General features: G+C 42.5%; 1 protein-coding gene across 3 annotated transcripts in view; it reads right to left on the reverse strand.

Moving 5' to 3' along the window:
• Positions 1 to 23,971, reverse strand: part of NTRK2 (neurotrophic receptor tyrosine kinase 2) — a 442,841-nt gene that overhangs the window by 94,502 nt on the left and 324,368 nt on the right. For all 3 annotated transcript variants that reach the window (XM_060199493.1, XM_060199492.1, XM_060199491.1), the window contains exons 15-16: positions 4,211 to 4,383; positions 1,131 to 1,365 (exon numbers count right to left, since the gene is read on the reverse strand). In XM_060199493.1, the coding sequence (XP_060055476.1) occupies positions 1,131 to 1,365; positions 4,211 to 4,383 (408 nt within the window). The remainder of the gene's footprint in view (positions 1 to 1,130; positions 1,366 to 4,210; positions 4,384 to 23,971) is intronic.

Consider the following 23,971-nt stretch of genomic DNA (forward strand, 5'->3'; position numbering starts at 1 on the left):
TTTTCTAATTAAAGTCACGTTGAAAAATAAGAAAACCAAACTGAGAACTTAAAGTGATCCAGTACCACCCCAAATTTGCACATTAGAATATCATGACTTCAAGGTTCCAAATAGACTCCTTTTCTCTTACATCTATGTTCCAAGACTTCTGTTAATAAATCTGATATACCAATGACAGCAATTGCAAGAAGTAAGTATATTTAAATTTCTGTTGATAATTTTGTCCCCCGGTGCTTCTAGCAGTGGACTGGGTGGCACTGTTTGGAAGCTGGCATGGCAAAACAGAGGGCAGCCAGTGAACCCTCTGTCAACCAACATGCTTCTTGGTAGGGACTTCCAAGGTCTGGTGAACTGCTACGTATGTAAGTAAGTTCATCTTAGGTTAAACTTCAAATAGTCCAGGCATAATCTCACAGAATAAAATCCAAACCTCAAAATTATTTAACCTTGTGTACACCAGGAATTCTCATCAACCCTAAGTCCCTAGGCAGAATTCTCATGCTTAGGCCTTTTTTTCTTAAAAGAGATCATACATAGCTCTGGAGAGCTTTGGACAGAGCAGAAGACATGCTGTTGGAAAACTGGGTTTCCCTCAATTTATAAAAGTTCAAGTGTGATGACACCCCCCCCCCCCCCCCCGCAGCCTAATCCAACCAATTTTTTTTTTTTTTAAACCAGAGCACTGCTCAGCTCTGGCTGGTGGTGGTAGTGGGGATATGGGGGTTGAACCTGAGACTTTGGAGACTCAGGCATGAGATGAGAGTCTCTTTGCATAACTATTATGCTATCTACCCTCTACCCTCCAACAGACTTTTTTAAGAATAGGAAATTTAGACAGACTAAGAGGCACCAGGGACACGACGCCCACACATAAAAAAAGGGCTTATGAGGACACCATCTGCAAGCCAGAGAGAAGCCTTAGGAGAAACCAAACTTGCCCACAGCCTGATCTTGGACTTGTAGCCTGAGGAACCAAACCATGAGAACGTAAACATCTATTGATGAAGGCACTTAGTCTGTGCTATTCTGCCAGGGCAGCTTTTATGAATGAAATTCCACAAGCCCTCCTCCCCCGCCCCCACCCAAACAGGCTCCTGGGGTCTCCCCCAGAGGGAGCATACACTACTCACTCTGTAGTAGTCAGTGCTGTACACGTCCCGGGACATGCCGAAGTCCCCGATTTTTACCAGAAGGTTCTCGCCAACCAGGCAGTTCCGGGTCGCCAGGTCTCGGTGCACGAAGTGCTGGGATGCCAGGTAGACCATGCCCGCGGCGATCTGCTGGGCGATGTGCAGCATCTGAGACTGGGTCAGCTCGGTGGGCGGGTTGCCTTCGGCCATCAGCACAGCGTCAGGTCCGTGCGCCCTGGGGAGACAGGAAGGTGTTGCTGGGATCTCCAGACCTCCCCTCGGGGTAGCTAGTGGTCAAGGCACACAAGAAACTGAAAGATGCCGCCTGGCTGCTGAACCTCGGGAGCATCCAGCCTTCACTGCCCAGAGTCTAGAATTCCGAGGGTCACATGGGCGAGAATGGTGCCCCCCTCAGCACAAAAACAGACTCGCCTTTGAGGGGCTGCAAAATCACTTGGGGGAGGGGTGGAGGTGGGAGGACACACTGGCCTGAGCCTCTGATCCTGAGAAGCAGAATTAAAACAACCCCAAAGAAAAACAGGAGGGAGAGTTTGGTTCTTCTAGGACAGTAGAAAGCCGATATCAGCGCAGGCCGGGTGGTGGCGCACTTGGTTGAGCGCACATGTTATAATGTGCAAGGACCAAGGTTTGAGCCCCTGGTCCCCACCTGCAAGGGGAAAGCTTTGCCAGTGGTGAAGCAATGTTGCAGGTGTCTCTCTGTTTCCATCTCTAACACCCCCTTCTCTCTCCACTTCTGGTTGTCTCTATGCAATAAAAAAGTAAAGATAATAAAAAATAATATTAAAAAGAGAAAAAACAAAGAAAAGAAAAGAAAACCAATCCCACCCGTGACCGCCAGGTTCCGCGACAGAGCACCCCTTCCCCATGCAGGCAGACCCCCTCCGAAGGACCTCCACCTGGGCAAGTGCTGGGCATTGTGCTCTCTCTCCTAGCCCTGCTCTATAGTCAGTCAGCCTGGTTCCATCAAACCCAGCTCCCTGGCCAGGACACCCTTCTGCAGAGAACCCCTGGCCCCTTTTGCCCACTCCTGACCATCATCCAACTTCCACCCAGCTCAACACTGGTCTTTTGGGTCACAGCACATTGATTCCTTCAGAGGTATCTGATTCTTTATACTGGGGGTGGGGGGGGTGATGTGTTGATCACATTTTATGTCTTCTTTACCCCCTCTATTTTATACCCCTAGACTTTAATTAATTTTGAGTTAAACTCTTTTTTTTTAGTCATTTTATTGAGGGGGTGAAATGGTTTACAGTACAGTTATTGACACATGGGCACAGTTTCTCATCTCCCTGTGATAGGAGTCTACAGAACATAGGTCTCCCCGCATACATACATCCTTTCCTTTTTTAAATTAACTTTTATTTATAAAAAGGAAACACTGATGAAAACTATAAGATAAGAGGGGTACAACTCCACACAATTCCTACCACCAGAACTCCGTATCCCATCCCCTCCCCTGATAGCTTTCCTATTCTTTATGCACTGGGAACCCAAGGCTGCCACACCCCCTTATCCCTCTCCTTCCCCCAGAGTCCTTTGTTGTAGTGCAATATACCCCACCCAGGCTCTTAGAAATGTGACTTTCATTTGTGTTTCTGCATAATGCAAATAAATATATGCATTAAAATTTTCTTCTGGGTCAATCCTGTCTTCTCTCCCTTGATAGCAATTGGATAAGACTATTCACAATAGTCTCTAATACGCTAACCATCAACCTCTTCTATTTTATCAAATTCAATCCTCTTTGCAATTTCTCTTATTGAGGCAGCTGGTTTACTAGTGGAAATCATCAGTAGCAGAAATTCAAACTTGTGCTTATTGAATACCTCCTACTGGTTCCTGTGCTAAGTGTTTTCTATACTTAATCAAAGTCAGTTCTCATTCTCATGCCTACCCTGCTGGCTCAATAGTATCAGCAGAACAGCTAAGAGACTTGCTAACAACTCAGCTAATAAGTGCCATGGCTGACATTCAACTTCAGCTCTGTAAGGAGGCCAAATACCATGCCCCGTGCCATTATACCATTTTGCCTCCTGGAAGTCTCTATTACAATATCTTGTATTTTGTCAATCATCCTCCTTATTTTAAACCGATTTTACTCTTCCCACCAACTATGCTCACTCTAAGCCATTTCTTACTTGTGCTATCTTGGGACTCTCCCCAGGCCCTGATGCCCATAACCCAAGAAGTCACACTGACCTAAAACCCTCCTACAAATCCAGTGGCCCAAATCCTATGTAGTGACTTAATGACTCCCTTCTATATCTAACATTCCCTCCTTCCTTGACTTGCTTTCCTATGACTCTGTTTCTTATAAGCCCCTTCATATTGATCCAAATTCCTTATTTTTTGGCGTTCCCCTCAAGTGTTCCTTTCCTTTTTTCTTTCCTTCTTTCTTTCTTGCCTTCCTTCCTTCCTTCTCTCCTTTCTTTCTTCCTTCACCCCTTCCTTCCTTCCTTCTTTTTGTACTAAATATTTTTCTCTTTGGATTCCATTTTCTTCAACTAATCTTCTGAACTACAGACCTTCTGATGTGCATGTCCAAACATGCACCCTTCAGGCTTTGATCCTGCCTAATTCTGGCTCAACATTTCCCTGTCTTCCTTCCCATTGCTCACAACTCCACACTCGGCAATTTCACTTGACCAAATCTTTCCCTGTAACACCATGATACCTTAGCTATTAATATTTCCTTTGCCCTGAATTACGTTCCTCTGTTGTCTCCCTGGCCAGCTTTGCCCAAAACACTAGACCCATCTCAACTGCACACGCCACATGCCACTTCATGTAACAAATGCTCAATAAACAGGAGTTGAACCATTGGCATCCTATGACACAGAACTGGTTGAGTGAGGGAATACTGTGGGTTCAGTTTCCTTCCTCTGTGGTATGGGTACTGCAATTGTCACTGGAACAGGCTATTCCAGAGAAAGTTCCAAGGGTCTCTTGGCCCTTTCCAGTAACACCCCCCTCCCCTTCGAGTAGAAGAACTATGAAGGCCTGTTCCCTCCATGATCCCACCCACCCCCATCTTGTCCTCCTACCCTACACTGTACCTGAGGAACTTGTTGAGGTCCCCATGCTTCATATACTCAAAGACCATGATGAGCGGGTCCCCTTCCACACAAACGCCATAGAACTTGACAATGTGCTCATGCTGGAGGTTGGTCAGTAGCTCGGCCTCTCGGTGAAAGTCCTTGCGTGCATTGTCACTGGCATCCTTCAGTGTCTGGAGATAAGAGCCAAAAAGAGGAGAAAGCCAACATGTTCTAAGTTGCAGGTACCAAAAGGGAGATTCTATCAAGAACAAATAACTTCAATGGATTTTGCGATGCCTTGATGGAAGGATAGTCTTATCGTTTGTTACACAAAAGACTGGGACATGACCTAATTCCCAAGGAATCAGTATTCACAGGAATAACTGAGGGAAGGTGCCTTATGGGTAAGCAGAGTTTTACAGTTTATAAAGCACAGATGGTCTCTCATGGAGTGACAGACATGAGATTTTTTTAGTTTTCCTTCATCCCTTTTTATTTTTTAATCCTGGCTTAGACCCAATTATTTCCACTAACTTCCGTTACATTTTTTTGTACCTCTTGTGGTTTCTAAGATGGTACCTGCTGCTCACCTCTGCTCATGTAGCCTTCTGTGAGAACTTTCTATTACAGAGATATTCTGTATTAATAACACAATACTCCTCTTCATACTCCTCTTCCAGCTGTGAGGGTGATCCTTTTGATGGTTGCATCTTATTAGACTCTTAAAAGAGTTATCCAACTTGCTGTCACTCTTCCACATTGCTGCCCAGTAAGTGGCAAGGACAGTCATACTCAGAGATGAAGATGCCCAGGCTCACACCAGCCAGGCCCTGATGCCTGTGGTTCTCTGCTTACTTACTACTCACCACCAAGGTGACAGAGAAGGACAAAGCAGGCATTTGTTGATGTCACATACATGTTCTGAGCTCCTGCCCTATACTGTGGACTGAGCCAGAGCTGTGGTGGTAGGAGGAAGATACAAATCCAGATCCTGGCCTCAGTGCTTATAGGCTAATATGCAAGAAAATTTAGTGCAGTCCAAGTTCAAGACAATATCCTGAGGAAACTGGCTCCTCTGCCAGTTCTGCATGATATCTCCTGGACACACCTGTTGAGACCTTTGACCCAACCCAGTGAATATCTGTAGTTGCCCAGGTTACAACAGGCCTCACTGCCTCTGCACATCCCATCTCTCTACTTAGAAAGCTGTCCTGGGAATGGCTGCTGGAGGCTAAGTAATGTTTCCTCAAAGTTGCCCTAGCCCCTGGAACCCATAAATTTGTCTCCATACACAGAAAAGTGGACAAAGGGATATTGCTGATACAGCTCAGTAAAAATCCTGGGTTATCCAAGTGGCTGTAATGACTATTAGTTTTTGTTTTACTTTGTTTAGAAATATATAGATAGAGACCACAGTAGTGATGCTTCCTTCAATAAAGTGGGGACTATGCTGGAACATGGCAAAGCAACACACTATCCAAGAGAGTTATTTCTCCAGGCCCCAGGTGGCCCACTTTTAAACCTTGGGTTGTGTCAGAACTCCAATTTCTGGGAAGCAAATGCTGAAACTGAGATTAGAAGGCAGGGCACCTTTTATTAAGGTGTGCTTTGGGACTGATACCTATAGGAGGTGTTGACACAGGTTGGGGGGTGAGCTGTGATAGTCTGAGCAGCACCTCCTCTGGCCCTAGAGGATCGTCCTTCAGGGTTGTCCTGAGATGAACCAATGAGGGAGAATATTTATAGCCTCATAGCAATTATTCAGCAGATGGGAGCCAAGAAAGGAATACATGAGTTTTCTGTTGAAGCTTCCCCCAGAATTGGAGTAGTGTGCCGTTCTTTCATTAAGAAGAGTCAGGTGCCCCATGCTATGGAGTCCAGCACAGGATAAGTATTAGCCCAGCTCTCCATGTGTAGTGAGGCAGTGTACTGGCCAACCAAAGGAAGTTAGACACAGTACACGGCTGACGTCTGCCTGGTCACAGAGCATACTACAACCTGCACAAACTCGTAACGGATTGTGGGTGGACCTAACGGACCTAAAAACACAGGCAGCTAGCCCTTGCTTCTTCTCCTGATCAGAGGCATCTGGGCTGAGGGTGTTGGAGGTGCTTCTCCTGGGAACTGAACACGTGTGACTCAGCTAGCTGGTAAACTCTAAGACTCCTCTATCGCCGTGAGTAATGTATGACTCTGCTGATAATTGTTTACCTTGTGGGGCTGAACTTTTGGTAACTAATTAATGGGCTTATAAGACTCAATTATTTACCCCTTCTTATAGTTGATTATTTTGTGGTACCTCAAATATAGAAGCTGTAATATTGTACTGTCATAATAAAGCTTTGATAGCTTAAACTCACTCCCAGCTGCCCCACAGCCGAGTCCATTGTGTGCCACGGCAAAGTCCCTTTTATTTTAATTAGAATATCCATGTGGGAGGCACTCATGAACATACAGAACCTGTCCCACCTCAGAGAAAAGGACACATTCAAAATGGTGGTGGTAGCAAATATTTTCTGCTACAGTCTTTACAGGATCTAGCATTTTCACTAACTACCTTTAGCAAGATTTACAGTTATTTCTCCAGTGGTGACCTACCACCAGGGAGAAGAAATTAGAGGTAGGCCAGTGTCAGTTGCTTCTTAGGCCAAATTCTGCAAGATATCATATAAAGGATCTGGTGATATCACCCATTTCCACTTCAGTGTGTGATTTTCTGAGCAGTATATTTGAAAGCACTATCAGTTCTACTTTGAAGTGAGTAGATTTGGGCCATCAAGTATTTGGAGAGGTCACAAAGCTTTGACAGGGTTGTTGTCATGGAAACACATCTTTCTTCATTTACAACAAAATGAACAAAGGCAGAGAACCTGAGGTCTGAAGCTCTACTCCCTTGAAGTTCTGGAAACTGGGCTTGTATCCATCCAAACTAAACTCCTTTTATCCTTGTTGTAGAGCAAAGTAAAGTGCTTATCTCGGTGAGCTGTTTAGGCTAGCTTTATCTTAGAGCCTGCTCTCAGATGTTGTTCAAATCCACCCACATCTTTGTTTGGCTGAGCTTGCAAGTAGGGAAAAAAAAATGAGACAAGGAGAAAGATATGGAAAAGATGGACATCATCATCCATTGGGCGCTTCCCTTGGACTCAGGGAGCAAAATGCACACATAAGGGCACTTACTACCTGTGAACTTATCTCGTGGTTTGGGTTATATAGGCACTGGGTTATGTCTACACTGCTTCCCTTGACAGCAGAAGTGTGTTGTGTTCCTGTCCACATCACTGGTTACCTAACCCCATAGTGGGTAAGTAAAAGAACCCATCAAGTCCCTGCCAATCAGAGATACATTGGGGAAAGAGTGAAAAGTGAATTTTCACAAGGAAAATGGGAGTAGAGTCCCAACTGAGAAAAAGACATGAAGAGAGAAGGAGGGAAAGAAAGCAAATAGAGAAAGATTAGGAGGAGGGTACTTTTCCATGTACTCTTTCTGAAGAGCTGAACCCAAATGTCTGTGCTCTCTTCCCACTCAAAGAATAAAGGAAAGGGTTAGGTGGTGGCATCCCCAGTTAAGTGTACATTTTAGCATGTGCAAGGAACTGGGTTCAAACCCCTGGTTCACATCTTCAGGAGAGAAGCTTGATTTTGATAGGTCAGAGAGAAATTGAGAGGAGAGGAGGAGATATAAAGGGAGAGAGAAAGACAGACACCTGCAGACCAGCTTTATAGCTCATCAAGCTTCCCCTGTAACTGGAAACTAGCATCCTTGCACACAATAACATGTGTGCCTACTGAGTGTGCCACCTACTGGCCTCCCATTATTGTCTTCTGAAAGCCCTAGAAACTCCACAGTGTTTCTTAGAGTCCCTGCCTATTTACACAGAAGTTGCTCTAAATAACCAGTACACCTTATTTCTAGGTCTTTTAATTCTTTTTTTAAAATTATTTATTTATTTATTTATTTATTGGATAGAGATAGCCAGAAATCAAGAAGGAAGGAATGATAGAGAGGGAGAGAGACACCTCCAGCACTACCTTACCACTTGCAAAGTTTTCCCCCTGCAGGTGGGGACTAGGGTCTCAAACCCGGGTCCTTGCATATTGTAACATGTGCGCTCAACCAGGTGCACCACCACCTGATCCCACATTATTTCTAGGTCTTTTGGTTCATCTTTAATAGGGAGAAGGTGATTGATACATTTAGACCTTTATTAAAAGACTATAACAAAATCTTCTCAAGTTTTAGCTATGTAGTATTTGTTCAATAGTGCTAGATTGTGTCTGTCTGTCTGTCTCTCCTCTCCCTGTACCCTTACGTGAACAAGAACTTTTTCAAATGCCCAAATATCACCTTCTACCAGGGACACACACACACACACACACACACACACACACACACACACACACACAGAGTTTCAAGCAATGGAACAGGACAGAGTAGGAGAGAAGAGAGAGTGTTCATTGGGGTGTACACTAAATTGAGAGTTAATAAACACCTAATATTTCCATTACCCCAAAGCAACATACTATGGGAAGAGATCCCATTCAATACAGTGTCTTTTTACTTTTTCAATGCAAGATTTTCAATGCAAGAGAGAAGATTTTACTATTCATGGGACAAATGCTTCTCACAAACCTGGCCTCATCCTCTGTGCCCATCCATTTTTGCATGTTGGATCATTTCTCTAAATTATGATTCAATTCTATTTTAAGACATTTGGAAAATATGGCAGTAACAAGTTGGGCAAAATCATCTTCTGAATTTGGCACTCTCAGGGCATTTATTATTATTTTTTTCCTAAGGGTGGAACCATAGCCAGACAGCAATCCGAAACTGGAAAAACAATCTAGCTATCAACCCTATTTATACAATCCATCTCTGTTTAGTACCATGGCTGATTGTCATGTTACTCAATTAAAGGAGGTTTGGCTGGTTGCCCAAGTCCCTTGGCAATGGAAATGAGGTGACATCTTCCATCACTGACACTGCCTTCCTCTTAACTTTCATTTGGACAGGCCTACTCCCCCCATCATGGAACACCACTATTGCCTTACTCCTAGTATATGTCTTACAACTTCATTTTTACTTATTCCTGGTAAGTTTTCCCTCACTCCAAAGTCGTTGCCATTTTGGAAGGCATTCTTAAAGGAGAGTTCTTTCCCAGAGCTACAGTGAGAACAGAGTTAGAAGCCTGGTATTGCATAAAACAAACAAAAGTATGGAACTGACAAAGTACTAAAGGTAAAGCATAATCCAGGGAAGTAGTCAGTCATCTGAAGTGGCCCAGTGAAATGTTAAAATGATGTGCTTCAAAGTAAGGTGCTTTAAGAGACGCAAGATTAGAAGAGAAGTTTTGTCATTTTGAAAAAATACTAATCTCATATCCTTCTCATACTTTGTAGAGATCATTAAACATAGTTAAGGTGAATGAAAGAAAAAAAGAAGTCATTATTAGAGTAAGGTCTCACTATATCCAACACACAGCACTCCACTTCCTCATAGAGGGTAATCTGATTAACTAACTAATTAATTAATTTTCTGTAACCAGGATTTCACACATGCACAATTTTACCCCGTCCAAGCCAACTTGTAATTCTTATTCAGGCAGAGAAATAGAGTGAAGAAGAAAGAGTGAGTGGCACCATTTTGAAAGGCATTCGCAAGGGAGAGGTCTTATCTAGAGCTACAATTAAGTACAGACAGATTCAGAATTAGAAGCCAGTAATGGAGCTTCTTCTGGTACCAAAGTGGTTCTGGGACTCAAATCTGGGCTGTTTTCATAGTAAGGCATACACTCTACCTAGTGAGCTACTTCTCTAGCCCATGGTTAAATTAGGATAGGCAAGCAAGTTGCACGAGTCATGTTTGTCTACATGGCCCAAGTTGCTGGAGGACAGGGTCCCTGGGTCAGATCTGCTGCTACTGGTGACTATCCATTATCTTAATATCTCCTCTACTTGCACTATTCAGTTTGGAAGCCAATAGCCACATGTGGCTCATGGTCATTTGAAATACAGCAAGTCCAAATTGAGATGTGCTGCCAAGTGCGAGACCAGATTTTGGATGCTTGGTATGACTCAAATATTCCATTCATGTTTAAAATGAGTGAGTCACACCGATCATGCTTTGGGTGTGTTGAGGAGAATATACTAATAGCATTAGTTTCATCTGTTTCTTTTTACTTTTTCAAAGGTGATACTAAGAAAAAGTAACATAAATGTGCCATCCATTTCTGGCTCCTGTTATACTTCTGTAAGAGCACTTTTAAAAAGTCATCATAGCAAACTATACATGAGTTAACTAGCCTCTTGGGAATGCTGGAAAACAACACTAAACTAAAATGGAATTAAGATGTCCTTCTTATATGAGTCTGACAGTTGTCTAGACTAAACCACAGTCATAGTGTTGCATTCTTCTTCCCTTTTTTTAAGCTTTTATTTATTTATTTTAAATTTATTTATTCCCTTTTGTTGCCCTTGATATGTTATTGTTGTAGTTATTATTGTTGTTGTCATTATTGTATTGTTGCTGTTATTCAATAGGACAGAGAGAAATGGAGAGAGAAGGGGAAGACAGAGAAGGGGAGAGAAAGATAGACACCTGCAGACCTGCTTCATCACCTGTGAAGCAACTCCTCTGCTGGTGGGGAGCCAGGAGCTCAAACCAGGATCCTTATGCGGATCCTCGTGCTTTGCACCACCTGCGCTTAACCCACTGCGCTACCGCCTGACTCCCACACTATTCTTCTTACAGGGTCTTCTCTAAAGAAAAGCAGAGTGGCGGGGGGGTTAGGCGGTGGCACAGTGGGTTAAGCGCATGTGGCGCAAGGCGTAGGGACCAGCGTAAGGATCCCGGTTCAAGCCCCCGGCTCCCCATCTGCAGGGGAGTCGCTTCACAGGCGGTGAAGCAGGTCTGCAGGTGTCTATCTTTCTCTCCCCCTCTCTGTCTTCCCCTCCTCTCTCCATTTCTCTCTGTCCTATCCAACAATGAACAACATCAACAATGGCAATAATAATAACCACAACGAGGCTACAACAACAAGGGCAACAAAAGGGGGAAAAAATAGCCTCCAGGAGCGGTGGATTCATGGTGCAGGCACCGAGCCCAGCAATAACCCTGGAGGAAAAAAAAAAGAGAGAGAAAAAAAAGAAAAGCAGAGTAAGTTTCTATAAGATTCTTATGAAAATGAACCTTGGGGGTATACTTTAGAAGATTCAGAGTAAAAAGAGCCTGATAAAAATAAAAAGGGAATGCTAACATTAAGAGAAGCCCAATAAGTGCTTTCTTCTTCTTCTTCTTCTTCTTCTTCTTCTTCTTCTTCTTCTTCTTCTTCTTCTTCTTCTTCTTCTTCTTCTTCTTCTTCTTCTTCTTCTTCTAGTGTTTGCCCTTCTTCCATAGCCAGTCAACAGCGTCAGGTTGAGCCTGATGTAAAGTTTCGAGACCTCCTTGGAATCTGGAGAGGTGGCAGTCGTTGACTATGTGGGTCATTGTCTGTAGCCACAGGGGCAGTTCGGGTCGTCTCTGGCTCCCCAGCGATGGAACATAGCGGTGCACTGGCCATGGCCTGTTCGATAGCGATTGAGGAGGGCCCAATCATAACATGCTAGGTCAAAGCCGGGTTGATGCTTGCAGGGGTCTGTGATGAGGTGTTTGTTCTTTACCTCAGCTGACTGCCAACTCTGTTTCCAAGAGTCTGGAACAGAGAAGTTCAGTGTAGGCGTAGGGGACCAGATTGGGTGACGAGATGTCAAGCATTGGACAGGGTGGGCGAAGATATCCGCGTATATTGGCAGGTCCGGTAGAGCGTAGACGTGGGAAATGAACTTAGATGCTGCTGCATCCCAACGAATATCTGGCGGGGCGATGTTGCTAAGAACTGGCAGCCATAGAACCGGGGTGGAATGGATGGTTCCAGAAATTATCTTCATGGAGGAATATAATTTGGAATTGACCAAGTGGGTTCCCGGAAGATGGCGTACTGAGAAGCAGCTAGCAGCGTGAGCTCTGATCACATCTTCTGGAAACAGTAAGATTTTCTGCCTTTAGCAGGCCAGTCAATAAGGGGCCCTATCGGTGACACCAAGGGGGAGACTATAACTTAATTTGGGTTAAGAATTAGAGTAAAGGTGGCATGAACTAGCGGGCGGCTGCTAGAGACTTCCCAGTTGGCGCCGGACTAGGCAAGTGCGCTGGGCATTGTCCTCCGCCCGGGGAGGCGGCTCCTCCGCCAGTTGCAGAGCGCTGCTGGGCGGCCTGCAGAGGACCCGGAGGGAGCACTATAGCTCGGGGGCTTTCTCTTGGGAGTCTCCAGGGACCACCTCGACCCTGAGGGCGGATCCAAAGACTTCTTGAGTATAGCTGTCATTGGATCAAAGGACTTGGAGCTAGTTTTCATTTTCGAGAAATCCTTTTAAAAAAGTCTGGAGGGGGGGTTTCCAGGAAGATGGCGGACTGAGAAGCTGCTAGCCGCTGAGCTCCGAACACATCTCCTGGAAACAATAGGATTTTCTGCCTTTAGCAGGCCAGCCAGTAAGGGGTCCTTAGACACCAAGGAGGTGACTATAACTTAATTTGGGTTAAGAATTAGAGTAGGGGAAAAAAGGGGAAAAAATTCTTTTTTTTTCCTTTTAATTTTCAAGCATACCTCCTTCCTGCCCACCCCCCATAAGCAGTCCCTGGGGACCAGCTCCTAGCAGGATACCCCACACCACCAAAGAGGGTGCTTTTTTGAATTCACTGATACACATTTGGGAATTTCCTTTCACTGCTCTTTAATTACAACTCTTTTACTTATCTTCTCCCTTTTCTCTCTCTTGTCTCTCTTTTTTTTTTTTAATCTTGTCATACACTTCTTCCTTCTTCTTCGCCTTTCTGAATTTGTGAATTATTTTGGGGAAGAAACCTGACTCAGAGTGGACTCTCTATGTGTGTATCTCTGCTCTAGTTACCTTTCCCCTCTTGTTACCCCTAGAATATACAGTGGATAGTAGATTTGCATAACTGTCTATCCTTGCTATCCTATCTTTCTTTTCTCTTTCTTCACTGGGATTTGGTTACTATTATTTCACGGACTGGAGAATTTGTTTGGCTAACTGGTAACGATTAAACTACTTCAATACTTACTTCAGTTGCTACTGTAATTCCGGAGGTTGGTGAGTGCAATTGTCATAAAGGTATTTAGTACAGTGTTACTTGTACTCAAGACACAACAACTGAGGAACAAAAGAGCATAAAAAAAAAGAAACACATAAATAAAAAAATGGGTAGATCAAAAACAAATAAAACTGCTACCCCAATGAATGAAGACAAGAGCCCAGAAGAAACTACAAATCAGCCAGAAGTAACCATAGATAAGAAAAGTATGCAAGCAATAATAAACTTATTAATCACAGAAATGAAAACAACATTGGATGAAAGGAATGGCAGTATTAGGGAAACAACAGTTGAGACCCCCAAGGAAAATACTGATTATCTTGAGGCAATTAGAGAACTGAAAGCTGAAATAGCTATAATGAAGAAAGAAGCTGAGGCAAGGGAAAGCAGACTAACAGAAGCAGAAAACAGAATTAGTCAGACAGAGGATGAGTTAGAGAAAACTAAGAAAGAGGTGAAAGAGCTTAAAAAGAGATTGAGAGACACTGAAAACAACAACAGAGACATATGGGATGATCTCAAAAGAAGTAACATTCGTATAATTGGCCTGCCAGAGGAAGAAAGAGAGGAAGGGGAAGCAAACATTCTAGAGGAAATAATACAAGAAAACTTCCCAGACCTGAATAACAGAAAGGACATCAAGATTCAAGAGGCCCAGAGAGCACCAAACAGAATCAACCCAGACCTGAAGACACCAAGACACATCATAGTCACAATGAGAAGAAGTAAGGATAAAGAAAGGATCCTAAAGGCTGCAAGAGAGAAACAAAAAGTCACATACAAGGGAAAACCCATAAGATTATCTGCAGACTTCTCCACTTAAACTCTAAAAGCCAGAAGGGATTGGCAAGATATCTATCGAGCCCTGAATGAAAAAGGGTTTCAACCAAGCATAATATATCCTGCTAGACTTTCATTCAAACTAGATGGAGGGATCAAAACCTTCTTAGATAAACAACAGTTAAAGGAGGCAACCATCACCAAGCCGGCCCTGAAAGAGGTACTAAAAGACCTCTTATAAACAAGAACATCACTATAATACTTGCAATATATCAGAGCAAACAAAAATTTTTTTTAGAACAATGGCACTACAATACATTAAATCCATAATATCAATAAATGTCAATGGCTTAAACTCACCCATCAAAAGGCACAGGGTGGGGGGATGGATCAGAAAACATAACCCAACCATATGCTGCTTGCAAGAATCCCATCTGTCACAACAAGATAAACACAGACTTAAAGTGAAAGGATGGAAAACTATCATACAGATTAATGGACCACAAAAAAGGGCAGGAACAGCCATTCTCATGTCAGACACAATAGATTTTAAATTAAATAAAGTAATAAAAGATAGGCAAGGAAATAATATAATGGAGTCGACCAAGTGGACATGGGGGCTACAGAACCATACTGGGGCACAGTATTCTGCAGTGGAATAGCATAATGCCAGAGATGAGGATCGTAGTGTGGAAGCGCTCGCGCCCCATGAGGAGCTGGCTAGTCTTGCAATGATGTTATTCCTCGCGCCCACCTTTGCTGCAGTTTTTATGAGATGTTTGTGAAATGACAGAGTGCGATCGAGAGTAACGCCAAGATAGACTGGCTGGGCTTCATGCCGGATTCTCATATCGCCAAGCTGCACATTAAGCTCACGCGAGGCCGAGGCATGGTGCTTTGCTATCTTCCTATAAATGCAAAACTAATGGGGGCTGGGTGGTTAAGTGTACATGTTACAATGTACAAGGACCCAGGTTCAAGCTGCTGGTCCCTACTTGTGGGGAGAGGGGAAGCTTTATTTTATTTTATTTTTTCCTTTTGTTGCACTTGTTGTTTATCGTCATTGTTGTTGTTATTGTTGCTCTTATTGCTATCGTTATTGTTGGATAGGACAGAGAGAAATTGAGAGAGGAGGGGAAGACAGAAAGGGGAGAGAAAGACAGGCACCTGCAGACCTGCTTCACTGCCTGTGTAGCAATCCTTCTGCAAGTGGGGAACCGGGGGCTCAAACTGGGATCCTTAGGCCGGTCCTTGGCTTGGCACCATGTGCGCTTAACCCACTGTGCCACCGCCTGGCTCCCCAGGAGGTGAGAAGCTTTGTGAGTGGTGAATCAGTGCTGCAAGTATCTCTCTGTCTCTCTCCCACTCAATCTCCCCCTTCACTCTCAATTCCTGGCTATCTCTATTCAATAAATAAAGATAAGGAAAAAAAAGCTAAAAAAAAAAACCCAAACAAGTGTAAAACTAATTAAATAGTTGTATAAAAAGCAAGTATGATCACAAGTAGTAAGATAGTGCCCACTAAGTAGAAGCCAGCACTCTGTATATCCACTCACTTAGGCAGAGCTAGCCTTTGAAAGGACTTTGATTATGAACCAACTGGACCTCTAATGTGAGATTCAAAGTCAGGCTGTTGATTGCTGCTCTCTTTATTTTCATAAGAATGCTTATTCGGGTGGCTCAAAATTTAACAAGTGAACCATCCAATAGGAAAATAGAGCATTAGTTCTAAACCATATGCTTTCAAATACATGCAAGAACTTTAGGAGTTAAACTGATGGTTTATGCTTACAGGTTACATTAAGTCACCTATCACAAAGACTGTCTTTGGAAGACAAGAGACTTCACACCAATGTCATCTTAAAGAAATATTGATTCAAAAGGGTGAATCAGAAGGTGATCTCCAGTATGGACAATAGCAATATGTTGACAGACTTTAACTACACTACCAACATACAATTGTCTGAAACAATTTCATGAAATATGATGGAACACAGTAGACTGTGACTCAATTACAAGTTGGACCTTCATTTAAAGTAAATTAAAAAAGCAGCACAACTACTATAGTGTTTGTCTTCCAGAGACACAGAGGTGTGAAATCAATCCTCCAGCTATGTTTGGTACCAGATGAGGCCTCATTAGGATGAAATGTACTGGTTTAGCTTTCGTGTTTCTGAAAAGATGTGGATAAATTGGAGCTAAGCCAGAAAAAAGGGTTAACAAGACAAATTAACAAGACAAAAAACAGATCTCCCACCAAAGGTTAAAAGTTGAAGTTACTAGGATAAGGACATTGATGGAGCAACTTAATAACTATGGCCTATCTGATTCAAGTACAGGAGAGATCTTTTTGCAAACACACACACACACACACACACACACACACACACACACACATACACACGGAAAGAATGCACTAAAGCTACAGAACAAAAGAACTCTATTAAGCCATAACTGAACAAGAAAGACAAAACTCTTAACACATCATTATTAAAAGTTCTTTAGCTACTGTTCCTAGAGACTTGTAAAGTTATAATTGATAGTCCTTTAGTACTTGCTACAACATTATGCATTATGCTCTGCTAAGGTATATAAACTTATCCTTAAGGGCAGAAAGACAAATATTCTCTTAAACATACTAATCTTGTCATCATCTATTTCCATTTTGTGGGAGCAGGGACTTGCCATGACACTGTAAATGGAAAAATGGGTAAGGAAGAGTGGAAGAAGGAGGGATGAAAGAATGAATTTATCTTTAATCAAGATTTCAGGACTTATATGATGACTGCATAAAAAAGGAAGAAATGGCTGTTTGTCTTAGAAATAAGCTTGCCTGGGTAGAACACTTGAATTGATGAACTCTTGATGCTCTTTTGCATTTGTGAATTACTTCACTAATGGAAATGGAAAGAGTAAACTTTCCTTTTGAGTCCTAATACTGAACCTATCTATCCCTTTCTATTCTATATCAATATCTATACCTACATCTTAAAATACACACACACACACACACACACACACACACACACCAAGACCAATATTAAGTGACCATAGTTGCTTCTCTTCTGTGTTGCATGACCGTGTAGGGTAGTAGGATCAAAAGTAGACCTCCTGGCACAAAGACTGACAGGAATAAGTTGACACACAGTGCTTTTGTTTCTTGAGGAATACGGAACATAGTAGTAAAGATCTTGTGAGCAGCAGTGGGCATAGTAGCAGCAGTCAATGTTAGGGAAATGCAGGGAAAGAAACAGCCACACCACATTTGCAGGGATGCCAAGAATGAGACTCTGATGACTACTGCAGAGAGGATAAAATGGGAGGGGTAGTCACTATACTACCTTGGCCCCCATGTGAGCTTTTAGTTCTCTACTGCTCCAGTCACAGTGAAGCCTAGCTGTAGCTCAAAGTTAAGTTGGTTGTCTCTCATAGTTTCCTATCAGCTTATTAGGGGGCTGCTGCTTTGGGAAAAACTTCCCTGGAAAAAGGACATTAGCAACCCTACCCCCTGTACCCTGCAGGTAGCCTGAAAGAGGGGCCAGCTCTGCATCATGTACAGGTTATTTCTTTCAAGCTGACAGCTAATGCCATAAAATGAAGATGAATATAGATGTGCATACCTGGAGACAATGGCTGAAGTTAATCCCTGCAGGGTCCCTCTTTAGCAGCCCCTGAACCCACTGTGAAAGTTAGAAGACTCTGAAGCATGCATCTTCCTCTCTACTTTGTCTGAATAAACACTGCTTTCCCTGAAACATGGCCAATTCTCTTGTGGTTCCTCTATGTAGATGTCTGTCTAGAACCCTGCCAGCAGAGCTTAAAGGGAACCTCTGTGCCATTTGTCTATTCCTTTCTGCTCTAGTGCTACACGACCCTTTCCCCATTTATTTGGTTATAGCATCTCATATTCTTCCAGGAGATCCATGTTTCCCAACGTTCAGTCCAGCTCCAGTGGGTAAAGCAAGCTTCATCTTCCATTTATGGAGGAAACAGAACTCCAGAAAATATAATGGGAATTAGTTCTGGGACTTTTACAAACTGTTGGGGGAGGAGCAACTCTCTTGAGTTGCTAGCATGGTGGGCTCTAAGCCCAAAGCCATAGCTTGTGGAGTCACTAGTTTTTACCATAGTGTGCAGTGAGCCTGCCTGAGGGTGTGGAGGAAAACAAGGTTGAGACATTAAAGAACTGCTTATTTCCTAGCTCTACCATTACCTGAAGCTAAGCCACCACTAGATTTCTAGTTGATTGAGTAAACTCCTTTACTTAAACTAGCTTGAGTTGGGTTTTCTTTTCTTTTGCAAAAAAATTTAAGAGCTATTTTATTAGTGATGTAACATTAATTCACAAAATTATAAGATAACAGAGGTGTAATTCCACACCTTTCTCATCACTGGAGTTCTGTGTCCCCATTCCCTCCACTGGAAACTGCAGTAGTTCTCCCAAGATCACAGATATGGGTTGAGTGTTATTTCTTTCATATATTTATTTATTTATTTATTTTCCCTTTTGTTGCCCCTGTTTTTTTATTGTTGTTGTAGTTATTATTGTTGTTGTTATTGATGCAATTTTTGTTAGGACAGAGAGAAATGGAGAGAGGCGGGGAAGATAGAGAGGGGGAGAGAAAGATAGACACCTGAAGACCTGCCTGTGAAGCGACTCCCTGCAGGTGGGGAGCTGGGGGCTCAAACTGGGATCTTTACAAAGGCCCTTGTGCTTCCCACCGCCTGCACTTAACCCACTGTGCCTGACTCCTGGGTTGAGTGTTATTTCTATAAATATCCATATTTATATATATTTGTTTGTATCTACTAGCCTCAATATTCTCATCCTGAGACTACTTCCTAGGCCTGCTGTCTGAGCCAAAACTATATAAAATTTCCTTCACATCCTGTAGTTCTGTTCAGTTTTTTTTGTGTGTGTGTGTGCATTTTTTTTAACTCTCTAGTATGTTTGTGTCTGCATGTTAATTTTAGATACTTTTTTTTTTTAGTTCGGTTTTCAATGAGCATTGTTTTGCTCTTCTTCATCAAGGGTAATGCTTCTATCCCTAAATCCAACCGTCTAGAATCTAATTTTGTCTATTCCTACCTGTTCTCTTGAATTACTTTCTACTTGGGAAAAAATGAAGATTTCTTTCATCCTTAATACAAAGAAGCATTACTAGCACACTTCCTTGCCTTACTTCACAGGTGGTATTTCCCTCAATGTCCTTAGTTTGGTTTACTCAGGCAGAGGTAGAATTTAGTAAGTGTAAATACAGTAAGTGGAAATTCAGTAAATGGGACTATGCAAACTGGATGCAAGAGGAGCCCTGAGTTGTAGTTCTTCATCTGATATTAAGTGGCCTTGTTTGGTTATGCCATTTTGAATGGGTCATTTATTTTCTGTAGGTTCTTGGCACAATATAGGAGTTAAGCTGAATTTTAAGTTAAGAATATCAACATGGTCAGCAAGATATTGCACTTGGACAGTATACCTATTTAGCCATGCATATGATTCAGATTCGAGTCCAGCCCCCACTATTTCACTGGGGGCAGGGAGAGGAAGTTTCAGGGTTGTGATATCTCTCTCTCTCTTTGTCTTGGTCTTTCTCTTTCTATCTGAAAGTAAGTTGGAGCAGTGAAGTTTTGGCAATGGCAGAAAATTAAATAAACAAGAATGTCAATAATATCTCTCACTATGTGTATAATTATTTAATTGCTTTTAAAAATTATCTCTCACTAAATCACATTATTATGTCTATATATAATTTTATGGTTTCTTTCAGCTAAAAAATTTTATGGCTATTGAGATAAAATTATTTATCTAAAAATGTTGGCTGATGATTATTTGCTTTGTCAAAAACTATTATGTATATTATCCAGCAACCCATCTATCTACCCACCTCTCCACTCATTCATTTACCCTTCCATACTTCCATCTATCCATCCCTTAATTTATTCAACAAACATTTTCTGTATGCTACCTCATGTTAGTCAACATGTTAGGAGTCACAGTTTCTATCCTGAAAAGTATACCTCTTCAGAGGAGGAGATAGGCATAATACCATTGATCAAAAAAGCCCACAAATATGCATGTAATTAATGAAGCCTGACAAATATCCTGTGTCATGGACAACCACAGATGACTTACTAACAAAAGAAATGGAGATCTGACCGAGACAGGATACCAGGGAAAGGAAAACTCTTCCAAGGGAAGCAACTTCAAGTATGAGATGGTGTATGAGTGGGTATTGCACAGGACCTGGGGTGGTAAAGCACACACGTCTGGTAAAGCACACACATTACAGTGCATAAGGACCTAGGTTCAAGCCCCTGGTCCCCACTTGCAGAGGGGAAGCTTCATAGGCAATGAAGCAGTGCTGCTGCCACTATCTCTCTCGAGTATCTTCCCTTCCTTATTAATGTCTGCCTCTATCCAAAATAGAATTGAACAGAATAGAATAGAATGGAGAACAGAATAAATTAGAGAATGGGATGGGATGGGATGGGATGGGATGGGATGGGATGGGATGGGATGGGATGGGATGGGATGGGATGGGATGGGATGGGATGGGATGGGATGGGATGGGATAGAATAGAATAGAATAGGGTAGGGTAGGGTAGGGTAGGGTAGGGTAGGGTAGGGTAGGGTAGGGTAGGGTAGGGTAGGGTAGAACAAAACAGAATAGAATAGAATAGGATGGCAGGCCTAGCCTGCTCCCTTCAGACTTGGAATGCCAACAATATGTTGGCTGCTACTCTGGTGCTCCCTCATGGTAGTGTGTCAAAATGTTCATTACTCAACTCTTCATTAGTCAGCCTTGGTGAAGAAAGATTATAATTTCCTCTGTTAATAGGAAAACATTCAGAAATGTGAAAAGAGAAACTCTATTAGATCCCAAAGAAAGTTCTGTAAGTTCAGATTTCACTCTTTCTCACTTCCCAGGTCTCCCTGGGCACACCTGTAGTTCACTGTGATTTACACCCAGAGAATGTCAGTTTGATTTTGTTATGGCTATTTCTCACCTCTAAAACATGAAGCCTAAGCTACAAGGCTGATGACTGAGGTCTCTCTTGTGTTCAATATTTTAAGTTTCTAGAAGTGGATCTGAGTTAATGGTGAGGGGGAGGAGAGGTCACAAAACCTACAAAACACACATGGGGCAATATTGGAAAAGAAAAAGTCAGCACGCATTCATAGTAGAAGTGAATGTAGGAATTGTAGCCATCGAAATGCAGGTTGGATCAAGCCAAAAATAGCTAATGCAGCCATAGCTAGTGCAGGAGAACAGCGATGAAGCGTTTCCTTGGCAATTGCATTATTTAAAAGCAAAGTAATTCATTTTGATCAAAGACTGCTTTCTTTGCATCTCTCCCTCTCTCTCTGTGGGTTCTTCTATTGTAATTTGGTGTGAAGAGGGGAAATGGTGAGCAAATCCAGTTTGTAGTAAAACAAAGGTCACACAAAAAGATTTTAAAAGGGGGGGGGAGATCCAGCTAGATCTAACAAACAGATAATCTAAAAATAGAGGCAAGCCCAGTCCTCACACACCCTTGAATGTCCTGCACATATCTTATAGGTAGGTCCACCCTAAACCACTTTCTGGGGAGTCCTCAAGCTCATAAATCAATTAAAGCGGGGAATACCAAAATTTCAAGGAACCTGAAATCTGTTCACCTGAATTTAAAGCCTTGTATTTCAAACTGACCAAGTCCTTCTAGAGAAGGGGAGGAAAAAAAAAAAAACCTACAATAGCTGCCTTTTCTTAGCATGCATAATCAATGCTGCAGGGGTTGCTAGGCAACACAGAAAGACTGTCAAACATCCCTGGTTCCTCCAATGGAAGAGGATCAGCCTGGGCAGGCAGTCCTCATAGGTGACAGGCAGTGCTGGTCCTGGAAGTCCTATTCAATTTTGTTTTATTTTGTTTTTTCATTTCTGGAAAACATTCCTTTATTGTGGTTAGGAATGTGTCATAGAAATATTGCTGCCGGACTCATTTTGATAGTTTTGAATAGACCTTCACAGCTCTAAAAGTCAGCAGGTCTGACTGACCAAAGGCAGCTTTATAAAAGGTCCCAGTGATGTATTGATCCAACTTGCCCTGGAGAAATGACTTGTTATTTGACCAGAGTCTTATGGGTCTCTCTGAAGTTTGAAATGATTCCAGAAAACAAAAGAAAGCCTCCAGTTGTAGCAAAAATTCCCATTCAAGGGCACTGGGATATTTTCTTCGAAGTGTCACCTTGGAGTTTAGAGTGAATGTTTCATCTACAGTCATGCATTTTGCCCTGCCTATTTAGTGTGGCTTGATTTGGATGTCAATGATGATGGCATAGCAAAGAGATGGGGCCAAGAATTTATAAAGATAAAAAAACTTTAAATATTTCATTCATAATTAGTAAAGTCATGGGCCCCTTGGAATATAAATGGACTTCCTTGCTCCTTCCCACATGACGACTCTAAAATTTCATCTGCTATACTTTTACCTTTAGGTTCCTGATTATTAAACAAACTGTTCTACATTATGTCTTAGTGTTTTTCAGCCACCAAGTTGAAGATGCTACCTTGATGCCAACCTGACTTCCCTGGGCAGATGACCTCCAATATACCCTAGAACTCCTTCTTTCCAGAGCCCTGCTTCACTAGGGAAAGACAAAAATAGGCTGGGGGTATGGATCGACTTGTCAACATCCATGTGCAGCAGAGAAGCAATTACAGAATCCAGACCTCTTACCTTCTGTCACTTTGACATCTTCTATCCCACTTGTCCTCACTCACATCTCTCGAGCACCTGCTGTGCTCTCTTATCTCTCACTCACTCTGTCCCTCTATTTGCCTGTCTGAGTGACATAGTTATATGATGGATCTTTGTCATTTCAAGAAAGCCTTCTCTTTTAATGGTTCTAAGAGAAGTTTTTAGGAGACTTCACTGAGAGTTGAGGAGTCCTCATGCCACTTAAGGTGTTTTTGGTGACAAGGAAAGTAAATGTGCATTTTTTTCATTGGGATGAACTGTAACAGAAAGTGTGTTGAGTCTGCAAGATGGGCATGTGTTGTAATAACTGTACTGGGCCACCAAGGTAGCATGCCTGAGAAAGTGCCTGGTTTGCCATCTGTGTAACAGTTTTGAACCTGGCCCCCACTGTAGTGTGCAAAGCTTTGATGCTATGGAATTTCTCTCTTTCTCTCTGTGTGTGTAACTCTTACTCTTTCTTTTTAAAAATATTTTTATTTACTTCAAAAAAAAATTAATTTCACTTATTTTGGATGGAGACAGGGTGAAGTTGAGATGGCGAGGAGAAGATAGAGAAGGAGAAAGAGAGTCACCAACAGCACTATTTTACCATTCATGAACTTTCACCCCTTGCAAGTGTAGATGAGGTGGGGGGATTGAACTTGGGTCCTTGGGCATTATAACATGTATGCTTGGGCTGAGTAGTGGCACACCTAGTTAAGAGCACATATCACCATGGACTGAGTAGTGGCACACCTAGTTAAGAGCACATATCACCATGGACTGAGTAGTGGCACACCTAGTTAAGAGCACATATCACCATGCTCAAGGACTTGGGTTCGAGCCCTTGCTCCCCACCTGCAGGGGACATGCTTCATGAGTGGTTTAGCAGGTCTGCAAGTATCTTTCTCTACCCTCTCTCTATCTCTCATCTCCTCTCTCAACTTCTCTGTCCTGTCAAATAAAAACATAAAGAAAAAAAATTGTTTTAAAAAGGGGCCAGAGAATGGTGTACCAGGTTGAGTGCACATGCTACAATGCACAAGGACCGAGGTTTGAGTCCCTGGTCTTTACCTGCAGGGGGAAAGCTTTGTGAGTGTTGAAGCAGTGCTGCAGGTGTCTCTCTGTCTC

The sequence above is a fragment of the Erinaceus europaeus genome, chromosome 10, assembly GCF_950295315.1.
Source record: "Erinaceus europaeus chromosome 10, mEriEur2.1, whole genome shotgun sequence".
NCBI classification, from domain to species: domain Eukaryota; kingdom Metazoa; phylum Chordata; class Mammalia; order Eulipotyphla; family Erinaceidae; genus Erinaceus; species Erinaceus europaeus.